A 21,648-nucleotide genomic window follows, 5' to 3' on the forward strand; every position below is an offset into this window, starting at 1 on the left:
CAAGAGAGAAAGGTGGCCGAGATAAAGAAAACACTACGGGAATGAGAATGTTAACAAGCCTTAGGACCCAGAGCATTAGCAGACGGCTGGGCACGTGTAGTAATTTGTTAGACGAAACGGCAGCCTTCCAACTTTTGCAGGGGAACAAGGAGATTTGCCCTTTGGGGGATTAAAAACGTTACAGCAAAGCCAAAAGCTAATGAATGGGGTTCAGTGGTTTGTTGGCAGTACTTAAATATTTCTGTCAAGGAGCGCAAACTCTCTGCAATTCTTTAGAAAGTAGGGACTCAAACCAAACTAGAACACTCTCCGGTGCTTCTCCACTTTCCCAAATCCAAACAGGAGCTGCTCGAGCGGTACTGCCCCTTTAAGACCTGCTTGCTCTCGGGCTCTACAAAAGGGAGTGACCTCTGGGCTTTGACAGCTCCCCTAATAACTACCAACGTGCAGGCCCCGCCCACCTGGCGACCAGCAGCGCCAATTGGCCAGCGGGCCGGTATCCCGTGCTCTGATTGGCTCGCCGCTTCCCCTGAGCGAACCTTTAGAACTCTGAGACAGACAATATTCTGTTACATTGTAGCAAAATGGCGACTGTCATTCACAACCCCCTGAAAGCGTAAGTAAGACTAAAAAATGTACATATTCCGCCTGGTTTCAATATGAAAAAAAAGGCGCCTTCCGCGTGCTGAGCGCTGCCAATGCACTGCGCTTGCAGGCGCCTGCAGCCGCGGCGGGGCTTCTCTTTTCTTTCAGCTCTTACTTCTTCATCTTCTTTTTTTTTTCCCCCCAACGCGCAGAAATGTCAAGAGATGCAATTAACAAGAAGAAAATTGTTACATTTGTGTTCTGCTTAATTGGAGGACTGGCCGAGAGGGGTTAGCGGCAGAGGAGCCAGGCGCTCGAGTGCTGTACAGGGGGGTCGTGGGCAGCTCGGGGACAGCACAGTCCCCCGAGTGCCCGGCCTCGCGGGGCGGCGAGCGCGGCGCGGGGGGCGGCCGAGCCGGGGGCGAGCGCCGGGCAGGGGCCGCCTGGGTGCACTTGGCTGAGCCCCGCGCCTCCTGAGTCCGCAGCCCCTGCCCGGCTGCTTGGTCCGCCGGGGCGAGCGGACCGTGGCAGCTCTGGAGTTTGCAGGGCGCTCTACGCCTTCCGATCGCTTGCGGGGAGTTTGTGCAAACCTTCCGGAGTTGGGAGGACCGCAGGGGGAGCAGTGGGTCCCGGGAGCCCTGGGGCCCAGGTGGTTGCCCGGGGCTTTCCTGCTGGGGCAGCCCCCGGAGCGTGACGGCGCTCCGGGCGGTCACCGGTGTGTCTGTGTGTGTTTGTGGGCGAAGTGGCTGTAGTAAATTAAGGACTCGGGTTAACTTGGGGTTGATTTGGAGGCAGGGAAGCTGCAGGTCTTATGAATGGTGTTCTCGCCTCCGCTGGGTGAAAAGCCGAGGCGGGTATAGTGGCAGCTTGGGGCTCCCCGCCTGAGCCGGCGGCTTCTGCTCCCGGCCAGAGCGAGGGGCAGGTGCCTCTGGCCGCCGCCGGGAGACTTTGAGCGGACGCCCAGATCCCGGACGCAGGGGGGCGGGCTGGGCGAGGACATGCGGGGACCAGTCCCTGGGTCCGACAGCCAATTCCTGCCTGCCTTCCTTCCCCCTCCTTTTCATCCTGGCTTCCTTCCTTCCTTCCCTCCTTCCTTCCAGTCGGTGGAACTGTTAAGCCGCCAAGTCCGATCGCGATCGCGGAGTCGGGGAAGGCTTCGGAAAACTAGCGTCGCTCTAAAAGGGGTGCTATTGGCGATGATGTTGGCAGAGGAGATCTCCCTCCCGATCGCTGCGCGACGTGGGTCGGGGTCCGCGCCGCTGGGACCCGGACTTCCCAGCTGGGCTGGTAGCCGCGGGCGAAGGGAGTGGGGGGGTGGTGGGAAGGCGCGAGTGGGGGGCGTTTCATGCAGAATTCTCCCGGGTGTGTGGCCGATGCCAGTCCAGGTTCTTTCAACTCAGCGCACCGCGTTGGCACCCCAGGCTCCTCCTGGAGTTGAAAAGCAGATTCGCACTGGTGGTGGTGGGGGGCGTAGGGGGGGTTCCCTACGCGAAGGAACGCGCGACGAGAATCGGAAGTGTTTGCACCAGCTTATCTCCCCTCACTAACAGGGAAAAAGGTAGTAATGTCCCCCGTATCGGAGTTTTAAATATACATATATATATATTAAAGCTGCAGTTAAGAGGATACTGGAAGCTGATGTTGATCACAGAGCAGCTCCCGGCTTTAGTTCTCGCTCGCAAGCTCGGATACACTGCACTTGAACGCCACGGCGTTTCGCCCAAGAAAGAAAATGTTTTATGGCAGAATAAATGGGCGTAACTTCGCCGCATCCTCGCTCCCGGTGGCTCGCGAAGGCACACCGCTGATGCTGTGAGTTTCTACTGAACCCACAGCTGATTTGCAGTTTCCCCATTTCCCCCCGAAATCACACAGGCGGGCTGAGGCCACCTGGTAAACTCAAGTTAGAGGAATCTATTTCACATGTGCGCCAGGTTTATTTCCTGCTGGGAAAGCGGTACCCTCGTTACCCTGGAGCCCGCTCACGCGCGGGCAGGCGCAGTATCTCTACGCTCCAGGGTTTCCCGGCTCGCTCCAGCTTTTTTGTTTGTTTGTTTTTTGAACTGCAGAAGGGTGCCTTTTTGGCAAGGTTGTCTGGGGTGGGGTGGGGTTAGAGGTGGAGGAAGGGACAGAGAAGCGGGCTGGTTAGTGGAATTAGTTCTGAATTATTATACTTGTACTTTGTGTAGAGACGGTTGCAATGAGATGTTTTGTAATTCTGTGTCACCACACACACACACACACACACACACGCACGCGCTAGCGTGCACACAACACCCCTGGCTGCTTTTTCTAGGTGGAAGTTGAGTGGTCATTTTTAATTAGCCCCTCCTTTTTGTATCTCGACCCCTTTCCCTGGAGGTAAGGAGGTGTAAACAATACCCCTCATCCCCCGCCCCCAGCCGAGCTTTCTGCACTCCGGACGGTTTTTAAACTCCTATGGCAGGAGCACACACGTTGTTATTGGGAGACCTACACCATCTGTCTTTATTTTTAAAAACAACTTGTTTAATAAAACATCTTTTATATTTCATTTGTTTTTAAAAGTTGCTGATCGGGAAACAATACACACGTAAATAAATTATGCATGGGATAAATTAGAACAAAGCGCAGAAACACATCCAGCTAAAGGGATGGTTGGTGGCGTTGGGAGGAGGGGAGTAGGGAGAATGGTTTGGAGAGCTAGGTTTTTATCCTCTTGTGTCCCTCCTCACAATGAAACGGAGCTGAACGACATTAGCATTTTCTCTGTGTGCGTCCCAGGCTCTCTCTCTTTCCTAAAAAAAAAAAAAAAAAAAAAAAAAAAAAAAAAAAAAAAGCCAACAACACCGACGCCTTCTACAGAAACTGGTCACACAAAGGTTTCCTCTAGGATTGGGGAATAAAGTGGTGGTAGGTTAATGTGCTGGGGAGAAACAAGCTTAGGTTTCATGCAACACCTCTGTAGGGCTCTGTCTACCCTGAGTATGGACCATTCTTCATTATACTGGCTTTTTCCATGTGGGACATTCAATAATTCAATAGCTTGGGTAACTGGATGGCACAATTTGAATCTCATTGCTTTGGGGTCTTCCTTAGGGTCCCTAGCTCCTAGAGCCACATCTCCTCTCTTAGCAGTTTGGCTTTTTTCCTACCTCTTTGATCTTCCCTCAACTCCCTTTCTTATTCCTCCTCCTTGTACCCTTCACCCCCTTCCTCTCTGAAGCTGACAGCCTGGCTTCTCTCTGTTGGCGCCTTTAACATCTTATTACTGCCCAACAGGGTGTTAGAGGCAGAAACAGGAGCCGCCTGGACTGATCAGATCACAAAGAGGACACGGCAGGTGGCCCCACAACCAAGCGGTCACATCTGGACAAATAGAATTTAAAAGCACTGATAGATTTGTATGATGTGTAAATGGGTAGTACATATTATTTAATTTAGCAGCTACATTGTCTGAGCCTAGATGTGCGAGTAACCCTCATTTCTTACATGTACAAGCAAGATAAGGGCCATGTAGTCAAGTAAACCCACGCAGGTAACATAACTATGAATTTGATAAAGGTCTGTGTGTAAGTCGGTCACATAATATATCCTGGTTGATTTCTGCATATCTGGGAAACAATGCTTTTCATATAAATTCTAATCTTACTTCATATTCTAGTTCAGGTAAGCCACCCTCCCCCAAATCTGCTATCAACACTTTAAACAACTTACTCTTTTATTAAGTTATCAAAACCCTGGTTTGTATGCACTTAACTGGGAATGTCTGCCACCTTCTGCCAGACTTGATTATGCACATATGTATCTATTATTATAACTGCCTGCTTAGAAAAGAATAACTGTTATTATTATTATTTAATTATTCTGTATAAACCAATAGGGCTTTTCCTCAACTATTTGTTTAAAAAGAATGAGACCAGTAGACTGTTTTGTCATGCTTATAACTGTGAACATACAGATAGATAATTGTATTGAAACTTTCTTTTGTAAGGAGTTCCCCTTGCTTGGAGGCATGTGTTTATATTTCTGTTTTTTTATTAAGGACACAATTCTGAGAGAAGTAAATACATACTTACTTAGCCAAGGTCAAACAGCAGGTCATGTGTGTAGACGGACTTCAAATCTTCATCTCTTTATACAGCCTGTGATCTGGATACACTGTATTCTAATCTAAAGTGGTTTCAGTGCCTGTGAAAGTTGTGTAATTGTGGACACTTATAAGCCAGACCTCACTCTTGCTGTGGCACTCAGTTTAGATATCAGAGAAGAGAGGGTGGGGGGAGTTGCATTCCTGGTTCTAATCTCCTCTTAGCTCTTTCTGTTGGAGTGGGGCAATGTGTGTGGGTAGGTACTAAGTGGGGAATATGGAGGTTGGGACTTTGTGAACTTGTAGCCTTTTATGGACATTATTTTAGCCCCTTATGAAAAAGGACCCTCAGATATTTTAAGCCAACAAATGCCTAAGAACCACCTTCTCCATCTGCTTCTGGTTGCCCATCAAAAAAAAAAAAAAAAAAAAAGCCCTGAATTCCCCAAACTTTATTAGCACATTATTTTTCATCAGGAAGAATGTCTGGTTTTGATGAGATACCCATAAAGGATATTAATTTCTGCAAGAACCCATGTAGAGGCATTGTCACAGGGTAAACCTTTGAAAATTATCTGGCTTGCAGACCACCTTGGGGACATCCAGAGATGGCTGGGAGGTTGGGAGCTGCTTAGATCCTTAGGTGGGCTGGGATTCAGAGGCCACTTAATTGGAGACTTTTCTGCTTCCTCTGTCTTTTTGCAATCATGCAGGTAGCTGGAATTTGGATGCATCTGAGAAAGACCATAATGTCTAAAGCTGTTTCAGAGCCATCTGCTCAGATCAATGCAAAACATAAAATGCTACGGTCAGCATGCTTTGTTTTGCACCAACAACAGAAAGGAAACTGAGGCTGATGTTTCTGTTTTCAAAGAGAGGCCATGCTGATTATAGTGGTGGTGGGGGCTGGGTCATAAAAAGGCACCAGAATCCAGGTCTGTTTATTGTCCCACCCTCAGCAAAGTAACTTTTGTGGTTTTTGAGTGTTCTGAAAGTCAGTAGAAGACAGAAACGTAGCCAAATGTGGCAAGCCCCTGGCCAAGAAATGCCACAACCACTGACATAGTTTTTGTGAAGCCACCGTTTTCCAGCTGGGGCCTATGTAAGCATGACCCTCGATTTAGATAATCTTCAAATATGCAGGTATGTAACAAGGAAAGATAAAGTGGCCTGGGGGTGGGGTGGGGTGGGGTGGGGTGGGGTGGGGTGGCAGGAAGGGAAAGGAGTAGGTGAGTGGGTAAAACTGCTGTGTGGTCTGAACTCTGAAAAGACTATTGTTTAACAGTGAGAGAGGCTGATATGATGATCTGTTGCCAGTTCCAAAGTTTTCTTTAGTTGTGTGAGTGACTGGGGAGAGATGAGGTGTTGTGGTGTTTTTGTAATTTGTTTTTCTTATTGGTCCGGTTACTAGTGTTTCACAGTCTGTCAAACCATATGGATGAATGGAGCTAGCATCGTAAAACTGTCACCCAAGGAAGGTTTTTGAAGCCTGTGATTTGCATCAGAGTTTTAAAAGCAGTGGTTAGAAGGTGTTGGGTGGGGGTGGGTGGGAAAAGAGGGGCAGACTGTGTTGGGAATTTCTAGGTCGCGTTTGTGAATAGGAGTAGTGTGGGGGGTGGCGAGGGAAGAGGGAAGCCTGGAGAGGGCTGAGAGGGGCCGTGTTTGGAAGCAGGGAGGGGCGAGGGGATTAGACTCAGAGTGCCTAATAATGGGGTTCAAATAGCCCGCAGTGAGTCCTCCCTCCCCGCCCCTGCCTTGGTTGTGAGCCTGAGAAACAATGATGACACATGTCTAATCCCCCTTTTGCACCCTCTTCTCCCCTCTCTGAATCCGGAGACTGGTCATCTCAGGTTGCTGTGAAATGAGCACGTTTCTGTTATTCACTTTGAAAACCTGCTGTTCGTATTCATTGTGACTGGAAGGCCCACCAGAAGAGGTTTTGCAGTTCCCTTCCACCTGTTCTCCGTGTGGCCGCGTCTCAAACTCTGTTCCTTTTCCACGTTCATTTCTCACCACTGGCTGGTCTTTGTAGCTGTGAGGACTTCAGGGCAATGGAAGAGAAAAAGCTCTGAGAGAGGAATCCAGCGCCTTGAGCTCTGCTCTCAGTTTTACCACCAACTTGCTACTCAATCTTGGACACAGAACTTCTCCGAACTGCAAATCCCTTGTCATTAAGATGAGGGTGATGCACCTTGATTGCCCAAATTCCTTTCAGTTAAAAACTTGGTGGCTCTCACTATGGTCAGTTAGGACAGGGAGAACAGTTAGGGGCCAGAGTTCCAATTCTTCCTTGTTTTCGAAGTGCGTTTCTAAAGGGGATTTGTTAAGACTGGGAGACTCTTCATTAGTTTCATCTTCTCGGGTCCAGTCCTGCCACATGGAGCTACCACTAGGGATTCTAACCGGGATGGCACTCCTCTCCCTTCTCAGGGCCTAAAGCTGAGGACCAGGTGATGGGCCATTTAGAAGGTGGGCTTTTCTTCTGATTCTCCCCTCCTTAGCACCCTGACCAGAGGATGGAGAAAGGGGAGAGAAGTGGGAAGACTAATTGGCTTATTTTGCTCTTCATTAAGTACTCAGATCAAGTTTTTGGTGGTGGAAAAGACTGGAATTGCTGAGAACATCAATCTTTTTTTCCCCTTTCTTTTCTTTAAATGTGCGGAGGGAGAGGGGGAAACCAAACAAAAGATTTTTCTCCTCTGGATTTCATTTATCCACAATCTCTCTGGACCTGTCCTCTCCTCCCCTATGACACCCATCCCAATTAACATGGAAATAAAGTGCTTACTTCATTTCCATTTGGGCAGCTGCAGATACCAGTCGGATTAGAGAGTTGAAGAAGTGGACCTGTACTGATGTCTCACTGAGCTTCCTCTAGCGTACCCCGTGTTACTGCTGAGGGAATGGAGGTGATTAGCAGATATACAGAGGCCTGCTGTACCCAAGTGGGTATTAGCAGCGTCTAAATTAGAATTCACTGCCTCTCCTTCAGTGACATGCCTCCAGAATATCCCAGATTCCTCTGAGGGTGTTATTATCAGGCTTTCCTTTGATTGGAAACTCCCTTGGCAATTATTTTCTCCAAGCCTAAATGAGGAAGAGGGGGGTTGCAAAACCCATCAGAGAATTCATAGAAGCCAAAATTGCGATTCTTAGGCAAAATGAAAGAAAAACCAAAATGGTCACCCTGACCTCCAGCAGACAGAGGCAGCCCCTTAATTTTTTTCTAATTGTGGTCAAATATACATAACATGTATATGTAACATTCGTAACTCGTAAATGTGCCATTCTAGCCATTTTAAAGTGTGCAATTCAGTGGCATTAAGTAAATTCATAATGTTGTGCAACCATTGATACTAACCATCTCCAGAATTTTTCATCATCCCAAGCAGAAGCTGTGTACCTATTAAACAATAACTCCCATCTCCTCCACCCCCCCCCCCCCCCCCAGCCCCTGGTAACAACCATTCTGCTTTCTGTCTCTATGAATTTCCCTATTCTGAGCACCTCATGTAAGTGGAATCATACAATATTTTTCCTTTTGTGACTGGTTTATTTCACTTAACATAATGTCCTCAAGGTTCATCTATGTTGTAGCCTGTGCCAGAATTTCCTTCCTTTTAATGGCCGAATAATATTCCATTGTAGGTACATACCACATTTTGTTTATCTACTCATCCAGTGAGGGACCCTTAGGTTATGTCCATCTTTAAGCTATCATGAGTAATGCTGATATGAAGGTGGGTGTATAGGTAGCTGTCTGAATCCCTGCTTTCAATTCTCTTGGGGATACGCCTAGGCCCCTTCATTTTTAGACTCTTTAAAATTCAGGGACTACATTTCTAAATGGTAAACCCCCGCCTTATAAACTTAGGGACAAATGCTAATAGTATCATGAAGTTCAACCTCCTTATCCTCGCCCCCCCTGTAGATAGCATTATTTTTTTTTGGGGGGGGTGCTTAAATCCTCTGAGAACCCAAAGACTCACTTCTTTCATCCCCAGCCACAAGGATCGCCGTCCCCTTGTCTCCACCCCCCCCTTGAGGGCATGTGGGGTGTCAGGCAGGGTTTGGGTTTGTGGGGGCAAAGAGCTGTAGTTCCCTGGTGAGTCTTGGACTGAACGTTTGGTTTGTTTCCTGGGCAGGATGGAGGTTTCATCCTGGCAACAGGGGGCCAAGGGGGATGGGGCAGCTTAAAAGGCAAAAGTTAGTAAATCAGACCTATCATTTCCTTCAGTGAGAAAAGCCTGTGTCTCCTTTCTCCTCCTTTCCCCTGCACCCAGCTCTGCTTAGCCCCCAAGGTGCCTGAATGAAATAATGGATGTGAAAACATTTCCAAAGGCGCAAAGTGCAAATGGGAGGTGTTACTGGGAGAACACAGTTTCCATTAGCTGACTGAGGCCTTCTCAGAGTCAACAATACCTCACATATTGAACATTATTTTAGTATATTAAAACCAAAATAAATGAAATGAGTATGGCATTACACATCAAGCCTAATCATTGTTTCTCAGGAAATGCAAAGCCTCACTCATCCAGCTGTGTGTAAATAGCCCTAGGATCTCATTGGGATTTTTCCCATTGTCTGGGTTTGAAATAGGTGAGAATATGAGCTCAGGGGAAGCCCTCCTTTCATTTCCCCGTTGTCACCCCTGAACTGAGTCTACCTGCAAAATCAGAGGAAACAGAAGCTCAGAGGACAGAGGAGAGTGCTTTCCTGGAACTTTGGCATTGGTCATCTTGCCGTCTCTGATTTCCCCCTTCTATTAAGACGACTCTGGGAAGAGAGGAGCAGTGGTGGAGGGGCTGGAGCTTCTATCTGCTGGGCATCGAGGAGGTTGTGCTGTTGACACAGGAGATCAGCTGCCCGAATTGATTCTGTATACAAAAGTAGACTATGGAGCGCATCACGGCGGGGCTCAAAACTCAAGAGACTTCCATCTTGATTGCCAGCCTTCAGATACAAGCTTGCTGCAACCCTACAACATTCCTTTACTTTATAAAAGCAAATTAAGTGAAAAACGTCATCTGGACTTCCATTATCCTCAAATAACAACTCTTTATTTGTCTTTGCTTGCTGCCAGTTGAGCTCAGTGAGAACTGTCTCACCCTCTTTGGGGCTTTCTTCATCCTGTGCTGGCCAGCACTGACTGCCAGGCTGTCCCTCAGAACTAACTAAGCAGCAGATAGCCCCCCTCCCTGCATCTAGGAGCCTTCACTCCAAGGAAGGCCTCCAGTCTGTTTCTCCTTCCAGGCTGTGGTTCTTTGGCAGGACAAAGTTAAGTGCCTGTGAGCCAGGAGGCTGACTGCTCCCCTAGGCTTCTCCTAGGGAAACCACTGTCCAGTGGGGGGGTGGGGCGGGAGGCAATGTGGTGCTGGGATGGGGGAGGGCAGGGTGGATGGGGTAGTGGGAGTGGAGAGAATATATTCTCTCCTGCTAATTATTTTCCCTGAGGACTTAGCCAATGCAGAACCATCTATTATCGTGGGAGCGCTCTATGGTGGTTCTGCCTGTGATGAATGCTAAGTGGAAACAAGCAAGAAAAATTAACAGGCGGCTGCTTCTGTCCACCTAATTAAAATGCATATCCAAATGCATAATTCCTTATGTTTCCCCATGCACACACTCCCCTTCCAATCCCAATTCTATGGAGGAGAAAAAACACTTTTCCCCAATCATTTCTCTTGATTATATTTCCATCAAGGAAGAGCTGGAGGGTTCCCTTAGAATAGAGAAGGGCAGTTCTTGTAACACTTTGAAAATTGCTGGTTTTTTACTTAGATTGAGCCCAAAAATTCTGAGCTGTTTTTGGTTTTAAATGAAGAACAAAAACTTTATCGGGCTGCAGAAAAAAGGGGGAAGGAAGGAAGTAGAGAAAGAAAGGCGGGGGGGGGAGAAAGCAAGCAAGAAAAAAGAAAGTTCTCACCATTTTTGTTGACATTTTAATTTTGTGCTAAGAGTCTTTTTTTCTCCTCCTCCTCCTCCTCCTCCTCCTCCTCCTCCTCCTCCTCCTTTTCTTCTTCTTTTTTGGTACTAAAAGTCAGCAAGGTCTTTTCTATCTCTCCTCTCTCTATTCCTTTCTCTGACTTTGCACCACCTCCCTCAGTCCCCTAAACAAACATCACCCAGGGTTTTTGTAGAGAGATTTGAGAAGATGCATCTACCTGTGCAGATCAGGTAGAGAACAAAAAGCGAAAGCCTCTGCATTTGGGGCAAGATCAGAGATGCTGACATCACAGTTCCAAGTAGGTTTTGAATCAAACAAGCAATACCTCTTCATCCCTATCTTCCTCCCTCTTGGTTCACTGATCGTATTCTCCCCATCGAAGAACAAGTTTATTCAGTGGCCATAAAATATTTAATAGACAGGAAACTTAAGTTGCTGTGTTCAATTTGACGTCACTGCTGTTTCTGCAGCAGTCCCCCTCCCGGGTAGCCCCCCACCCCCCAAGCCCCTTGACTGCCCTCCACAGCAGCCCCAGCTGTTGATTTATCAGGGCCGGCTGGCTCAGCAGTGCATGGAGATTGCTTTTAATTAACTCTCTTCATTTTTCCCAATCTTCAGGGAGCAGCAGCCCTTTAATGATTTTAATATTTTATCTGGATTTATATCCGCTTTATTTGTTGTTGTTTGACTTCCGCATTTGTTCTTCCCGAATCTCTTCCAGACTGATGGATTTATTTGCCCCTTCCCACAGCCCCCAAGACCTTTCTGGAGGAGAGACGACGACGGGTTCTGAAGAAGGCCCCGTCTTCCCGAGCTTTCTACACCTGCACGGGGGAGAGGTGCGGGCGTTGTTGGCCTGTGTGATGGTTTGGGTGAGAACCTTTGTCTTAGGAATCCCAGGCTCACCTGAATCAGCTGCAGGAATTTCTGAGCTTCCCATTAAAAAGAAAACAAATCCGAATTTGAGAAAGTAAGATCTCCTTGGCTCTTTCGTGCTTGCTATCTCTGTAAGGGAGGGAGCCGCCTTGGAGAGTTGGATAAAAACTGCTTCCTGGGGTCCCCAGTTAGCTGTAGTCGGAGGTCTGGTGATGACTTTAGGGCAGTGCTGGATATAGGTGCGAGTCAGATCTTGTGCCACTTTCTGTGTCTGTAGGTACGGCTGGGAAGAGGAAGAGCAGGTCTGGTCTGAAAGAGGACGTTCAGGGGCGCCAATTGCCTTCTCTACTCAGGCCGCCTTCTCCCTCACCCCTCAGTTCCGTGTTCTTGTGCCCACTTCCCAATGTGGGAAAACGCACCGCCCGTTTGCGCACCTTCCCTGCTCTGCCTTCCAGCCTCCTTTTGGCTGCAAGGTCTACACCTTCCCCCAGCAGTCCCAGAGAGACCTGGCGGACAGACTTGCATGGGGGCTCTTTTTCAGAACCAGCTTGTCCGCACAAATGCCTTTTTGGCATCTCGGTTTGGCGATGTGTCTTCAGGGTCACCTGTTGCTAGGCAACTACCAACTAAAGTTTGAGCCTGATCTGGGGATTGCAGTAAACTGCCCTAGGTGACTTGTATTCTCATTTAGGGACCTGGCTTTGTAATCCTGGCTTCAGGAATAGGAGGTTGAGAAGACATATTTCCACATGTCTTTATGGAAAGAGGTAATGGTTTTTAAAATCTAGCCAGTGCCTGGCACACAGTCAGTACACAGATATTTGTTTTGGTGATGAAAATTGTGATTTCTTCCTATCTCCTTGCCCTCATCCTTTTAGCTCTGCTCATTCTGAAAACCATGACGTCAGATTACTAAACTACATGTGGGATGCAGACACAGCAAACAGTGGCTTCTACACCGCGGTGTGGTGTTCAGGCTTCTCAATGTGCTTCTTCACCTTTCCTTGGTGACCAAAGACCCTTCTGAATCCTATGAAAGTTGTGGATTGTCTTTTCCCAGAAAAAAATGCATGTAGGCGTGAACATCTGCAAGTCGGGTCCACAGATTTTGAGGAGCCCATCAGTGGATGCCCCAGACGCCCATGGGCTCCAGGTTAGGGACCTCAGAATGTGGAGTGAGGGTGAACTTGTGAGTTCTGATGTGGGTTCTGTATCCCCCTCGGAGAGATGGTGCCCCTCAGACTCCCCTACAGTATCGCTGAACTGCTGTGGCTCCTCCAGCCCCACCTTGCCCCATGTGCACTCCATGAACACCTGCCTGCTGAACCCCTGGGTACTTCAGAGGCCCCCCCCCCCCCAGTGAAGTCCTTGCGATCCCTCAGGTAGAATTGACCACACCTGCCTCAGCCCCATCGTCCCACGCACACTCTTCTTTCATGGCCGTGGAAATTCTTGGCTCTCGTTAGTTGGAATAAGGCCCTGGAAGGCTGGGATGGTGGTTGCTTGTACCTTTCTCATCCGAGGATCTAGCAGAGCAGGCATTTAATAAATATGTGTGGAATAATGAAGTAAATGAAACCTGCAAGCAGACATAGTGCTCTTCCTCCCTAATTCGCTTCTGGCCCTTCAGAGTTGACGTGTTTCTCATTCTCTCCCTCAACTGCAGGCATTTGGAAAAGGCAGCAGAATTCCTTTCCCCAAATTCTTCAGTTTCAGGAGTTGGGAAACAGGCACAAGCTTGGCCTCGCTTGAGTGTGGAATGTACGGCCATGACAAATGTCAGTGTCATTTATTCTAGCCTCTTGTTTCTTTACCACTTCATTTTTGTGGCTCTAAGACCCTCTTTGGTCTTGGGAAGTAAAGACAAGTCTTTTTACTTTGCTCTCTCTCCTTCAGGGACTAAGTAACCCAGGGCTGGCGAATTGCCACTGATAACTCAGCCACATTTTTCTTGGGTGTCTACTATGTGTTCAGCTACGTATGGGATTTCCTTTAGCCTTATTTATACCTGAGGACTTTTCATGAGTTTTTAAGATAGAGAGCAGAAGGCGAGAGTGCTATAATGGTTTAACCCAATGGTTTAACCTGTCCTATTGAGTTCTGGAGACAGCTATGGCTCAGTCACTGTTTTCAGATATATATCCTTTGAGACAATGCCTTTTGTGTACTTTCATAGTACCAACCACGGCATAGATATAACTTTCCCTATGACTCATTGCCCCAACTGTGTTCAATGCAGATAGATTCTCTTGACAGTGAGACAAAAAAAAAAAAAAAAAATGATGTCCTGGGGATCGTGCGGGGGGGCCTTCATTTTTCATACCGAGAGAGAGAAAAATATCACTGTAACTTTTGTATACCCTCTTACTGCTTCAAATCATTATATCCTCCATGCTTCAAATCATTCATTGTTGGGGCTATTTGGAAGAAAGTACCACCCGGGAGAGGGCTGGTTCTGGGTCAGGAGTAAGGTGAAGACCAGAGGTGGTGATGGGCTACTCGAGTCACGTTTTCATTCCGATTCTGATCCATTAGACATCCCTCAATGCAGAGAGCAGGAGAAAATGCTGATGGTGCACAAAATATAGGTTGCAGGAGCAGAGTTGTACAAAAGTGTTTGTCAACTCGGAAAGGTCATACTGCACTGACACTTACTCTCAAAGTAACTGTCCCTCGGTCCCGGTGTGCGGCCCTACAGTACAGAGGGCACACCCGGGGCCGTCAGGTTGCGGGTGCTCATTTCCTTTCTGGGCAGCCATCCCAGTATAACAGATACTTATACATATTCTGTCCTCATTTTATCTAATTACACACATCTCTGGGGGATGGGGAACAGGTTTGGATCATTCAGTTTTAGGTCAGTTATGCACAGGGTAGCTGAGATGAACACTAATCTATCGAGTTCTGTGAAATTGGGCAAGTTCCCATAGTTCCCTGGTCCAAAGCACACCAGGGGGCATTGTTTGCCATCTCAGGGCCCTAGATCCCAGTCAGCATCAGAGGAGGGATGGAGCCTGGCTGGGTCGTGGGGCTGAACCTTCCGAGACCGAGCTAGCTCTTGCTACCCTTTGAGCAGTAGGCATTCTTCCTCTATTATTTGGTGACCTGCCAAACGGAGAGGACCCAACAGTGTGGGTCCTTCTTCTGGCAATCATTTGCCACCCAGTACCCAATACCTGCCTGGAATGGGTTCAGTTTCCTGAGAAATACAGAACAAAAGGTGCTCTGACTGATGCAACAATCTTTATTATTGCCCAGTGTTGCCTGGAGTTTCTGTCTCCTTTTCAACCCAGATGAACTGGTCTGGACAATATAAAAGCCCTGAAATGTCCCCACCTTTCTCCAAGACCCAGATCGGGCAGACTCGGGCCACTTCCTGGCATCTCTCCTCCAGGCTGTATTGTAGCTTTTGAAATCCCCAGGAAAGAAAAGCCCACTGGTTACCCTTTTATTTTCCTTGGCTTTCTACTTCTTATTTCATTTCTTGACTCAGACCTCAGCCTCCCCAGTGTTCTCTGAGCCCCAAAGAGAGGAATAATCCACGCAACGCCTAATATCAAGGTTTGCATCTCCAGCCCAGGCTTCCTTCTGACCTCTTGTCTCCCTCGTCCTTGCCCTGTTGACATCTTTTTCCTCTCCTTCTGCATTGCACCTTGATCAAAAAGCACTGAAGGGGCATAAAAAGAAGGGAAGAGTTTTTGCTCTGTCACCAGGAGGGCACACTCAGTCTCGTGAATGTGGGAGCGGGCAGGGGGAAGGAGGAAAAGGTCAAAGCTTGCACACAGCAAACCGGGTGAGAAGAAACACGGGGTGTGAGGTTACTCTGCACTAAATGAGCGGTCCAGCCCCTGAGGGGTCTGTGAAATCAGAAAAGAGAAAGAGCGTCCTGTGGTTGGGGTGTCAGAGAAGGTTTCAGGGAGGAGGTGGCTTTGAGCTGAGTATGGAAGGACAGTGGATCTGGTCAGGCTCAGAGGAGCAGCGGAGGGTGAGGTGGAGAAAGACAGGCACGAAAGGAAAGTGAACGGAGATCCGGGAAGTGTTTGAGTAATTCCTTAGAGAATCCCCTTCCTCTCTCCGGGAAGAAAGGCCAGGTGGGCAGGCGTGTGTGGAGGGTAGCAAGTGGGTCCGTTTGGCTGGTTGGGAGGGGGAAGGTGGTCCCTGAACAGAAGGTAAAAATGGGAACTCTCCCGGGGCCACGTTGTTCTGAGTGGAGTCCCATTTTGGCAGCCAATTCTTGGGAAGTACTTGAAAACTTTGGAGGCCAAGGGGGCCTCCAGGGGGAGGCTGCGTTGTCCTCCTGAGTCCCTCAGCAGGAAGCATCGCCCACCTCCAGGGGGCCCCTGGCTAAAGTTGAACTGAATCCTCCTTCTTGGTTTCCTTGGTAATACGTTCTGGGTCCTTTTCAGGGTACTTCCCCGAGGGGTAGGGTGCCGAGGACACACTGGGGGGCCTTCACTGGTGTGAGCCCCCTATTTTGTCAGGCATAGGACTGCCCTGGCCCACTCGTGGGCAGATTTGCTTAGTAGGGCAGGACTGTAGGGGGAAGCCTGTCCAAGTGGTAGATCTAAAACTCTCTCCCCCTTTGTATCCTTCAATCACCATGCCCTTTCTTTCAAAACAACAACGATAACCCATAAATGGTATAAATACAATATACAAATCCAGTCGAGGGAGGAAAACATAAATGCTGACCCTCGTAGCGCAGTCAAAGCCCCGTGCCTCGAGGATTCGTTTCGTGGTTCAAATCGGGGGAGGGAGACTGCAGGTCTCTAAGACAGTGTTTCCTTCTGGGAGGACTGAGGGAGTTTGTTCTGTAGATGGTGCTTCCCCATGGCCACCCAGGCACACGGGCACCCCTGTTACCCATTCAAGTGCCCACCTACATGTTGCCTACTCTCCCCTGCAGGAAGGCCTGGGGCCCAGGGAGCTAGCTTTCAGGGGGAGGCGGGACATCAAGCCCGGTCCTCAAGGTTCCTTAGAGCCTTGGGCTCTGACAGCTCACACACTCTGTCCCAGGGAGAAGCAGTGTGACAAGCAGGGGCTATGTGGCCTATACCTTAAATGCAGGCGCTGGGGCTAGAGAGTCGGGGTTCAAATCCAAGACCCGCAGGCAGGATTCCTAACCCCTCTGTGCCTCGGTTTCCTCATCTGTAAAGTAGGAATGATAGTTTCTGTCTTCAGAGGGTTGTTGGAAGAATTGAATAAGTTAATATATGTCAAGTGCTTAGGAGAGTTGGCACAGGGGCGCCTGGGTGGCTCAGTCGGTTAAGTGTCCGACTTTCGCTCAGGTCATGATCTCATGGTCCGTGGGTTCGAGCCCCGCATCGGGCTCTGTGCTGACAGCTCGGAGCCTGGAGCCTGCTTCAGATTCTGTCTCACTCTCTCTCTGCCCCTCTCCTGCTCACACTCTATTTCTCTCTCTCTCAAAAGTAAATAAATAAACATTAAAAAAAAAAAGAAGGAGAAGAGTTGGCACATATTTACCTTCTAACTGGATGTTCACAGGGACCCTGTTTTTCTTTAAAAAAATTTTTTTAAAATGTTTATTTATTTTTGAGAGAGAGAGAGAGACAGAGCGTGACCAGAGAGAGGGAGACAGAGAATCCGAAGCAGGCTCCAGGCTCTGAGCTGTCAGCACAGAGCCCGACACGGGGCTCAAACCCATGAGCTGTGAGATCGTGACCTGAGCCGAAGTCAGACGCTTAACTGATTCAGCCACCCAGGCGTCCCTGCAGGGACCCTGTTTTCCTATCCATAAAATGGAAAGATGTACTAGCTGATTTTTTCTCCCCACATTGACATCTTAAGGAAAATGAGATAATAAGTAAGAGAGCCTCTGATTTCCTTAGAACAAAGAAGTTCTAGAACTCTATGGCATTATGATTATTATTTTTTACTATTAGAAGAAATGTGCTAGGAGACTTCGAGACAGGTTTATCTATAGGATGTCTTGCCCAGGAGTTCGGATTATTGCATGCTACTTACTTGGTACTGCTATTGGGTCCTTCTGAGAAAGAAAAAGAATGTCCCAGATGCTGCAGAACAACACACAGGGGTGAACTGACTCTGACGTGACTGGTGACTGAACTCCTGGTTTCCAGCCTCTTCTGCCTCCTCCAAGGGGGAGGAAGGTGCTTCCTTCCTGGGTGAGCTCCGCCCCTTCCACAGCTGGAAGAGGGCTTGAAAGTCCTTCGGACCAAAGTGGGTGGCGTTAAGAGTTGGCCTGTGCACTCTTGCCGGGGTGGGCGCCTTTCGCTTCTGTGGCCCTTCCATCCCAGTGGGTGCATGTATGCATGTTCCTAGCACACGCTTTTGGTAGGCAGCACTCTGTACTTGACAAGCTGGCATTCCACACTCCAGATCTTCCAAACACCAGACCCCTATGTTATTTTTAACTGTCCAAAGTTTTTTCCACGTGGTGTAATTGATGGGACTCAGTGGCCTAGTGAGAACCTAAACTTCAGCTCATTTTGCAGCCCTTGAATGGGCTGGGTCTGATGACCCAGCAGAAAACCACCCTGTTTTCTGAATTGACTGTTCTAAATCTTCCCGCCTGCCCTACCTCCCCCCGCCCCCCACTCGTCTCTGGGGAAAAGAAGCGTGCACAAAGATAACCTGAGCTCGCCTGTTTCTGTGGCTCCAGATAGGAGGGAGGAAGATCGTTTCTGTCTGTGACCTTCTCCTCCCTGCTCTCTCTGAGTCCTGCTACTGAGGGACAAAGATACATTTCCAGGGAGATGACAGGAAGGGCACTGAGAAGGTTGGTCCTCAGTCATTTCTGGCCTCTTTTCCAGCCCCCACGTTCCCTGAGGGGTAAGTCATATTCTCATCATCCTCTGGGGACAGTCCTGGACAGATGCTTTTTTTTTTTTTTTTTTTTTTTTTTTTTTAAGAGAGCCTGAGATCTTGTGTCTGGTGACCACTGTTCTTGTGATAATGGAGAAGATTCTCAGTCACCCACGTCCAGGAGAAAGTGCACCATTTCACTCTGGCCTGTCATTTACGTCACAAAGTCTCCAGCTTGTATCTTTTTTTTTTTTTTTTTTATTGTTTTTTTTTTTTTTTTGAGAGAAAGGGAGAGAGAATCCCAGTCAGGCTCTGTGCTGTCTGTGCAGAGCCAGATGGAAGGATTGATCTCACAAACCGTGAGATCATGACCTGAACTGAAATCAAGTTGGTTGCCTAACTGACTGAGCCACCCAGGCACCCCTCCAGCTTATGCCTTGTTTCTCTGTGTTATTCACAAGTCTCTCCAGAGCACAGTGCACTTGGCATTTTTCTTATAGTAGTAGAACAAGTATAATGTACCACTTATTATGGCACTGGATATACAATGACATGCATATCCGATACGGACCCTATCTTTACAAAGCTTATAGTCCAGTTGGGGAGATGGGCACTAATCATATACATATATAAATAAAATTTGGATCTATGTTTTGTTGTAAAGCCAGGAGAACGGAGGAGAGTATAGAAGGGAACACTGTTCTGGTCTAGTGTATTGAGGGTAAGTTTCCTTGAAGAGGCAACATTTTATCCCAGGCAGAGAAATGGCACACACAAAGGTCCTGTGGCACATTAGAAGGAGCAGGGAAGGCTGTTGTGCCTGGAGAGCCAGAGAAGGAGAGAAAATACAGCTCATGGTATGGTAAGAATTCAGGAGGGGCCAGAACACAAAGGACTTGATGGGAATTTTAGAGATGTGTATTTTTCCCTATGAGCAGTGAGCAGTTACAGAAGTTTTAAGTTAGGAAGTGGCTTGATCCAGTTCACGTTCTAAAAATTTCCCCCTGGAAATACAGGGAGGTTTAGCATGATGCCCTGGGAAGGACGGGACAGGTGAGTTCTGAGGAGACTTTTCTGGGCAAAATTTAGGAAATAAAAATAAGATATGAGCATGTACATGAAGGACAGGGCATGAGCCGGAAAAGGCCGGGACAATGGAGTTTCCCCTTTAACTGCTTTCCTCCTTCGTATCGTTCCCAGTCCCATTTGGTAGTTTAAACACACTGACACCCCATTCCCTACCCTGGACGTTTTTGATTCTCTGGAGAGATTGATTTTCTTCCCAAGCAGCATCTGCAGCACTTTGGTCCCCTCTGCTGTCCCTGCTGCTTCTTCCAGACTGTTCCTTTGGGCCTCTCGAGGTGTGGACTATCTACACGAGGCACACCTGTGTGACTGATGAGGCGGCAGACTTCTGGGCCTCCTCTTAGACCCACCAAACCAGAATCTCGGTGGTAAGGCTGTGCACTCTCTTATGCCTCCTAAAGCTTGAGAACCACTGTTCTTGTAGCCCTGCACCTGCAACAACAAACGTGATGATGCTTTAGCTGTGTGTGTGGGGGGGTTACATGTGGACCAAGTGCTTTGGAGGCACAGATGGTCTTCTTTAGGCCTGGCAACAATGCACTCCAGCAGACAAGGATCTGGTAGTCGTCCTTTCCTAGCTGATGCGGTTACAAAGTGACGGAGCTGGTGCCTGCAGGAGGCTCAGCGCTGCACAGCTGCCCCCAAACATCGCACTCTGCCTTTGTTTCTTCATGCCTCTGTTTTGTTTTGTTGTGTTTGTTTTTTGAGAGACAGAGAGAGTGGGTGCAAGTGAGCAAGGGGCAGAGAGAGAGAGAGAGAGAGACAGAGAGAGAGAGAGAGAGAATCCCTGGAGGGAAAGAGAGAGATGGGGGAGAGAGAGAGGGAGGGAGAGAGAAAAGGGGGCTAACCCGAAGTGGGGCTTGTGCTCACCCAGAGCGGGGCTCGAACTCACAGACCATGAGATCATGACCTGGGCTGAAGTCAGATGCTTAGCGACTGAGCCACCCAGGCCCTCATGCCTCTGTTTACAAGGTGCGGTGAATCCTTATAATTTCCAGATGTAGTTCCTTTAAAAAAAAAGATTCGGTATCTTTTTGGGGGGAGGAGGTGGTTCATGAGATCCATCTAGAAAGTGAGTATCTAGTTAGTACATGAAAGGGTGGAATTAGGTGGGTTTAAATTATTTTAGCTTTTTACTATGGAAGATAGCAAACCTATATGAAAGTAAACAGAATAGTGTGAAGAACCTCCATAAATCCATCACCCAAGTTCAACAGTCGTAACATGGACAGGGAGTGGGCATCTTTTCAATGGTTCAGTCAGGCTTTGCCCTGTGACGTTCTCATTTTTATGTCCATTGAATGAAATGCCTGACGGAGCCTGGGTGGCTCAGTCAGTTGAGTGTTGACTTTGGCTCAGGTCACGATCTCACAGTTCATGAGTTTGAGGCCCGCATCGGGTTCTGTGCTGACAGCTCAGAGCCTGGAGCCTGCTTCAGAGTCTGTGTCTCCCCTCTCTCTCTCTGCCCCTCTCCTGCTCTGCTCTCTCTCTCTCTCAAAAAATAAACATTGAATGAAATGCCTGATAAGAAAATGGGCAGAAGGATCAGACAAGATTGTAGAGTACCCCTACCAGCTAATGACCAGAGAGGGAGAAAGTTCTTTTGACTCAATTTGTCTCTAACAGTACAGCTCATAGGCAAGGCTAGAGCTTGCAACTGCAGACCTAGGAAATACCTTGGAGATCACTGGTGGTCTCCCTTACTGTCGAGACATGGTGGCAGAGGCCTGGCAAGGTCTGGGATAGTGGTCAAGCCTCACACAGCTAGGAAAAGCACAGAACTGGGCTTGAAACCCAGGTCCTCCAGCCCTTCCTCCCTTATACCTGCCTCCCTTAAAATAAGTTTTTTTTTCCTCATTTATTTAAAAAAATTTTTTCAAATTTAGATATATTTAGCCTATAACGTTGTATTAATTTCAATATATTAATTAATATGTAATTAATTATGTATATAATAATTTCACTATAACATAGTGATTCGATATTTATATGTATTGCAAAATGATCACCGAAATAAGTCTGACATCACCACACATACTTAAAAAATTTTTTTTCTTGTGATGAGAAATTTTAAAATCTACTCTCTTAGTAACTTGCAAATACACCATTATTAACTACAGTCACCATGCTATACCTTCTATCACCAGGACTTATTTATAACTAGAAGTTTGTACCTTTTGGACACCTTCACCTATTACCCTCCACTACCCTCTGCCTCTGGCAACCACCAATCTGTTCTCTCATTCCACGTATAAGTGAGATCATACAGTATTTGTCTTTCTCAGTCTGACTTACTTCA

At 47.9% G+C, this 21,648-nt stretch overlaps 1 protein-coding gene across 4 annotated transcripts in view; it reads left to right on the forward strand.

Moving 5' to 3' along the window:
* Positions 1-342: 342 nt before the first annotated feature.
* Positions 343-21,648, forward strand: part of DPF3 (double PHD fingers 3) — a 256,781-nt gene continuing 235,475 nt past the window's right edge. For 2 of the 4 annotated variants that reach the window (XR_007453669.1, XR_007453668.1), the window contains exon 1: positions 353-616. Coding sequence is in view for 2 of the 4 variants with exons in the window: in XM_049612521.1 (XP_049468478.1) it covers positions 585-616 (32 nt within the window). In the remaining 2 variants the exon portion in view is untranslated. Of the gene's footprint in view, positions 617-21,648 lie in introns of all 4 variants that reach the window. The other 2 variants (XM_049612521.1, XM_049612522.1) reach the window with 2 other exon arrangements.

Source organism: Panthera uncia (assembly GCF_023721935.1).
Source record: "Panthera uncia isolate 11264 chromosome B3 unlocalized genomic scaffold, Puncia_PCG_1.0 HiC_scaffold_1, whole genome shotgun sequence".
NCBI classification, from domain to species: Eukaryota; Metazoa; Chordata; class Mammalia; order Carnivora; family Felidae; genus Panthera; species Panthera uncia.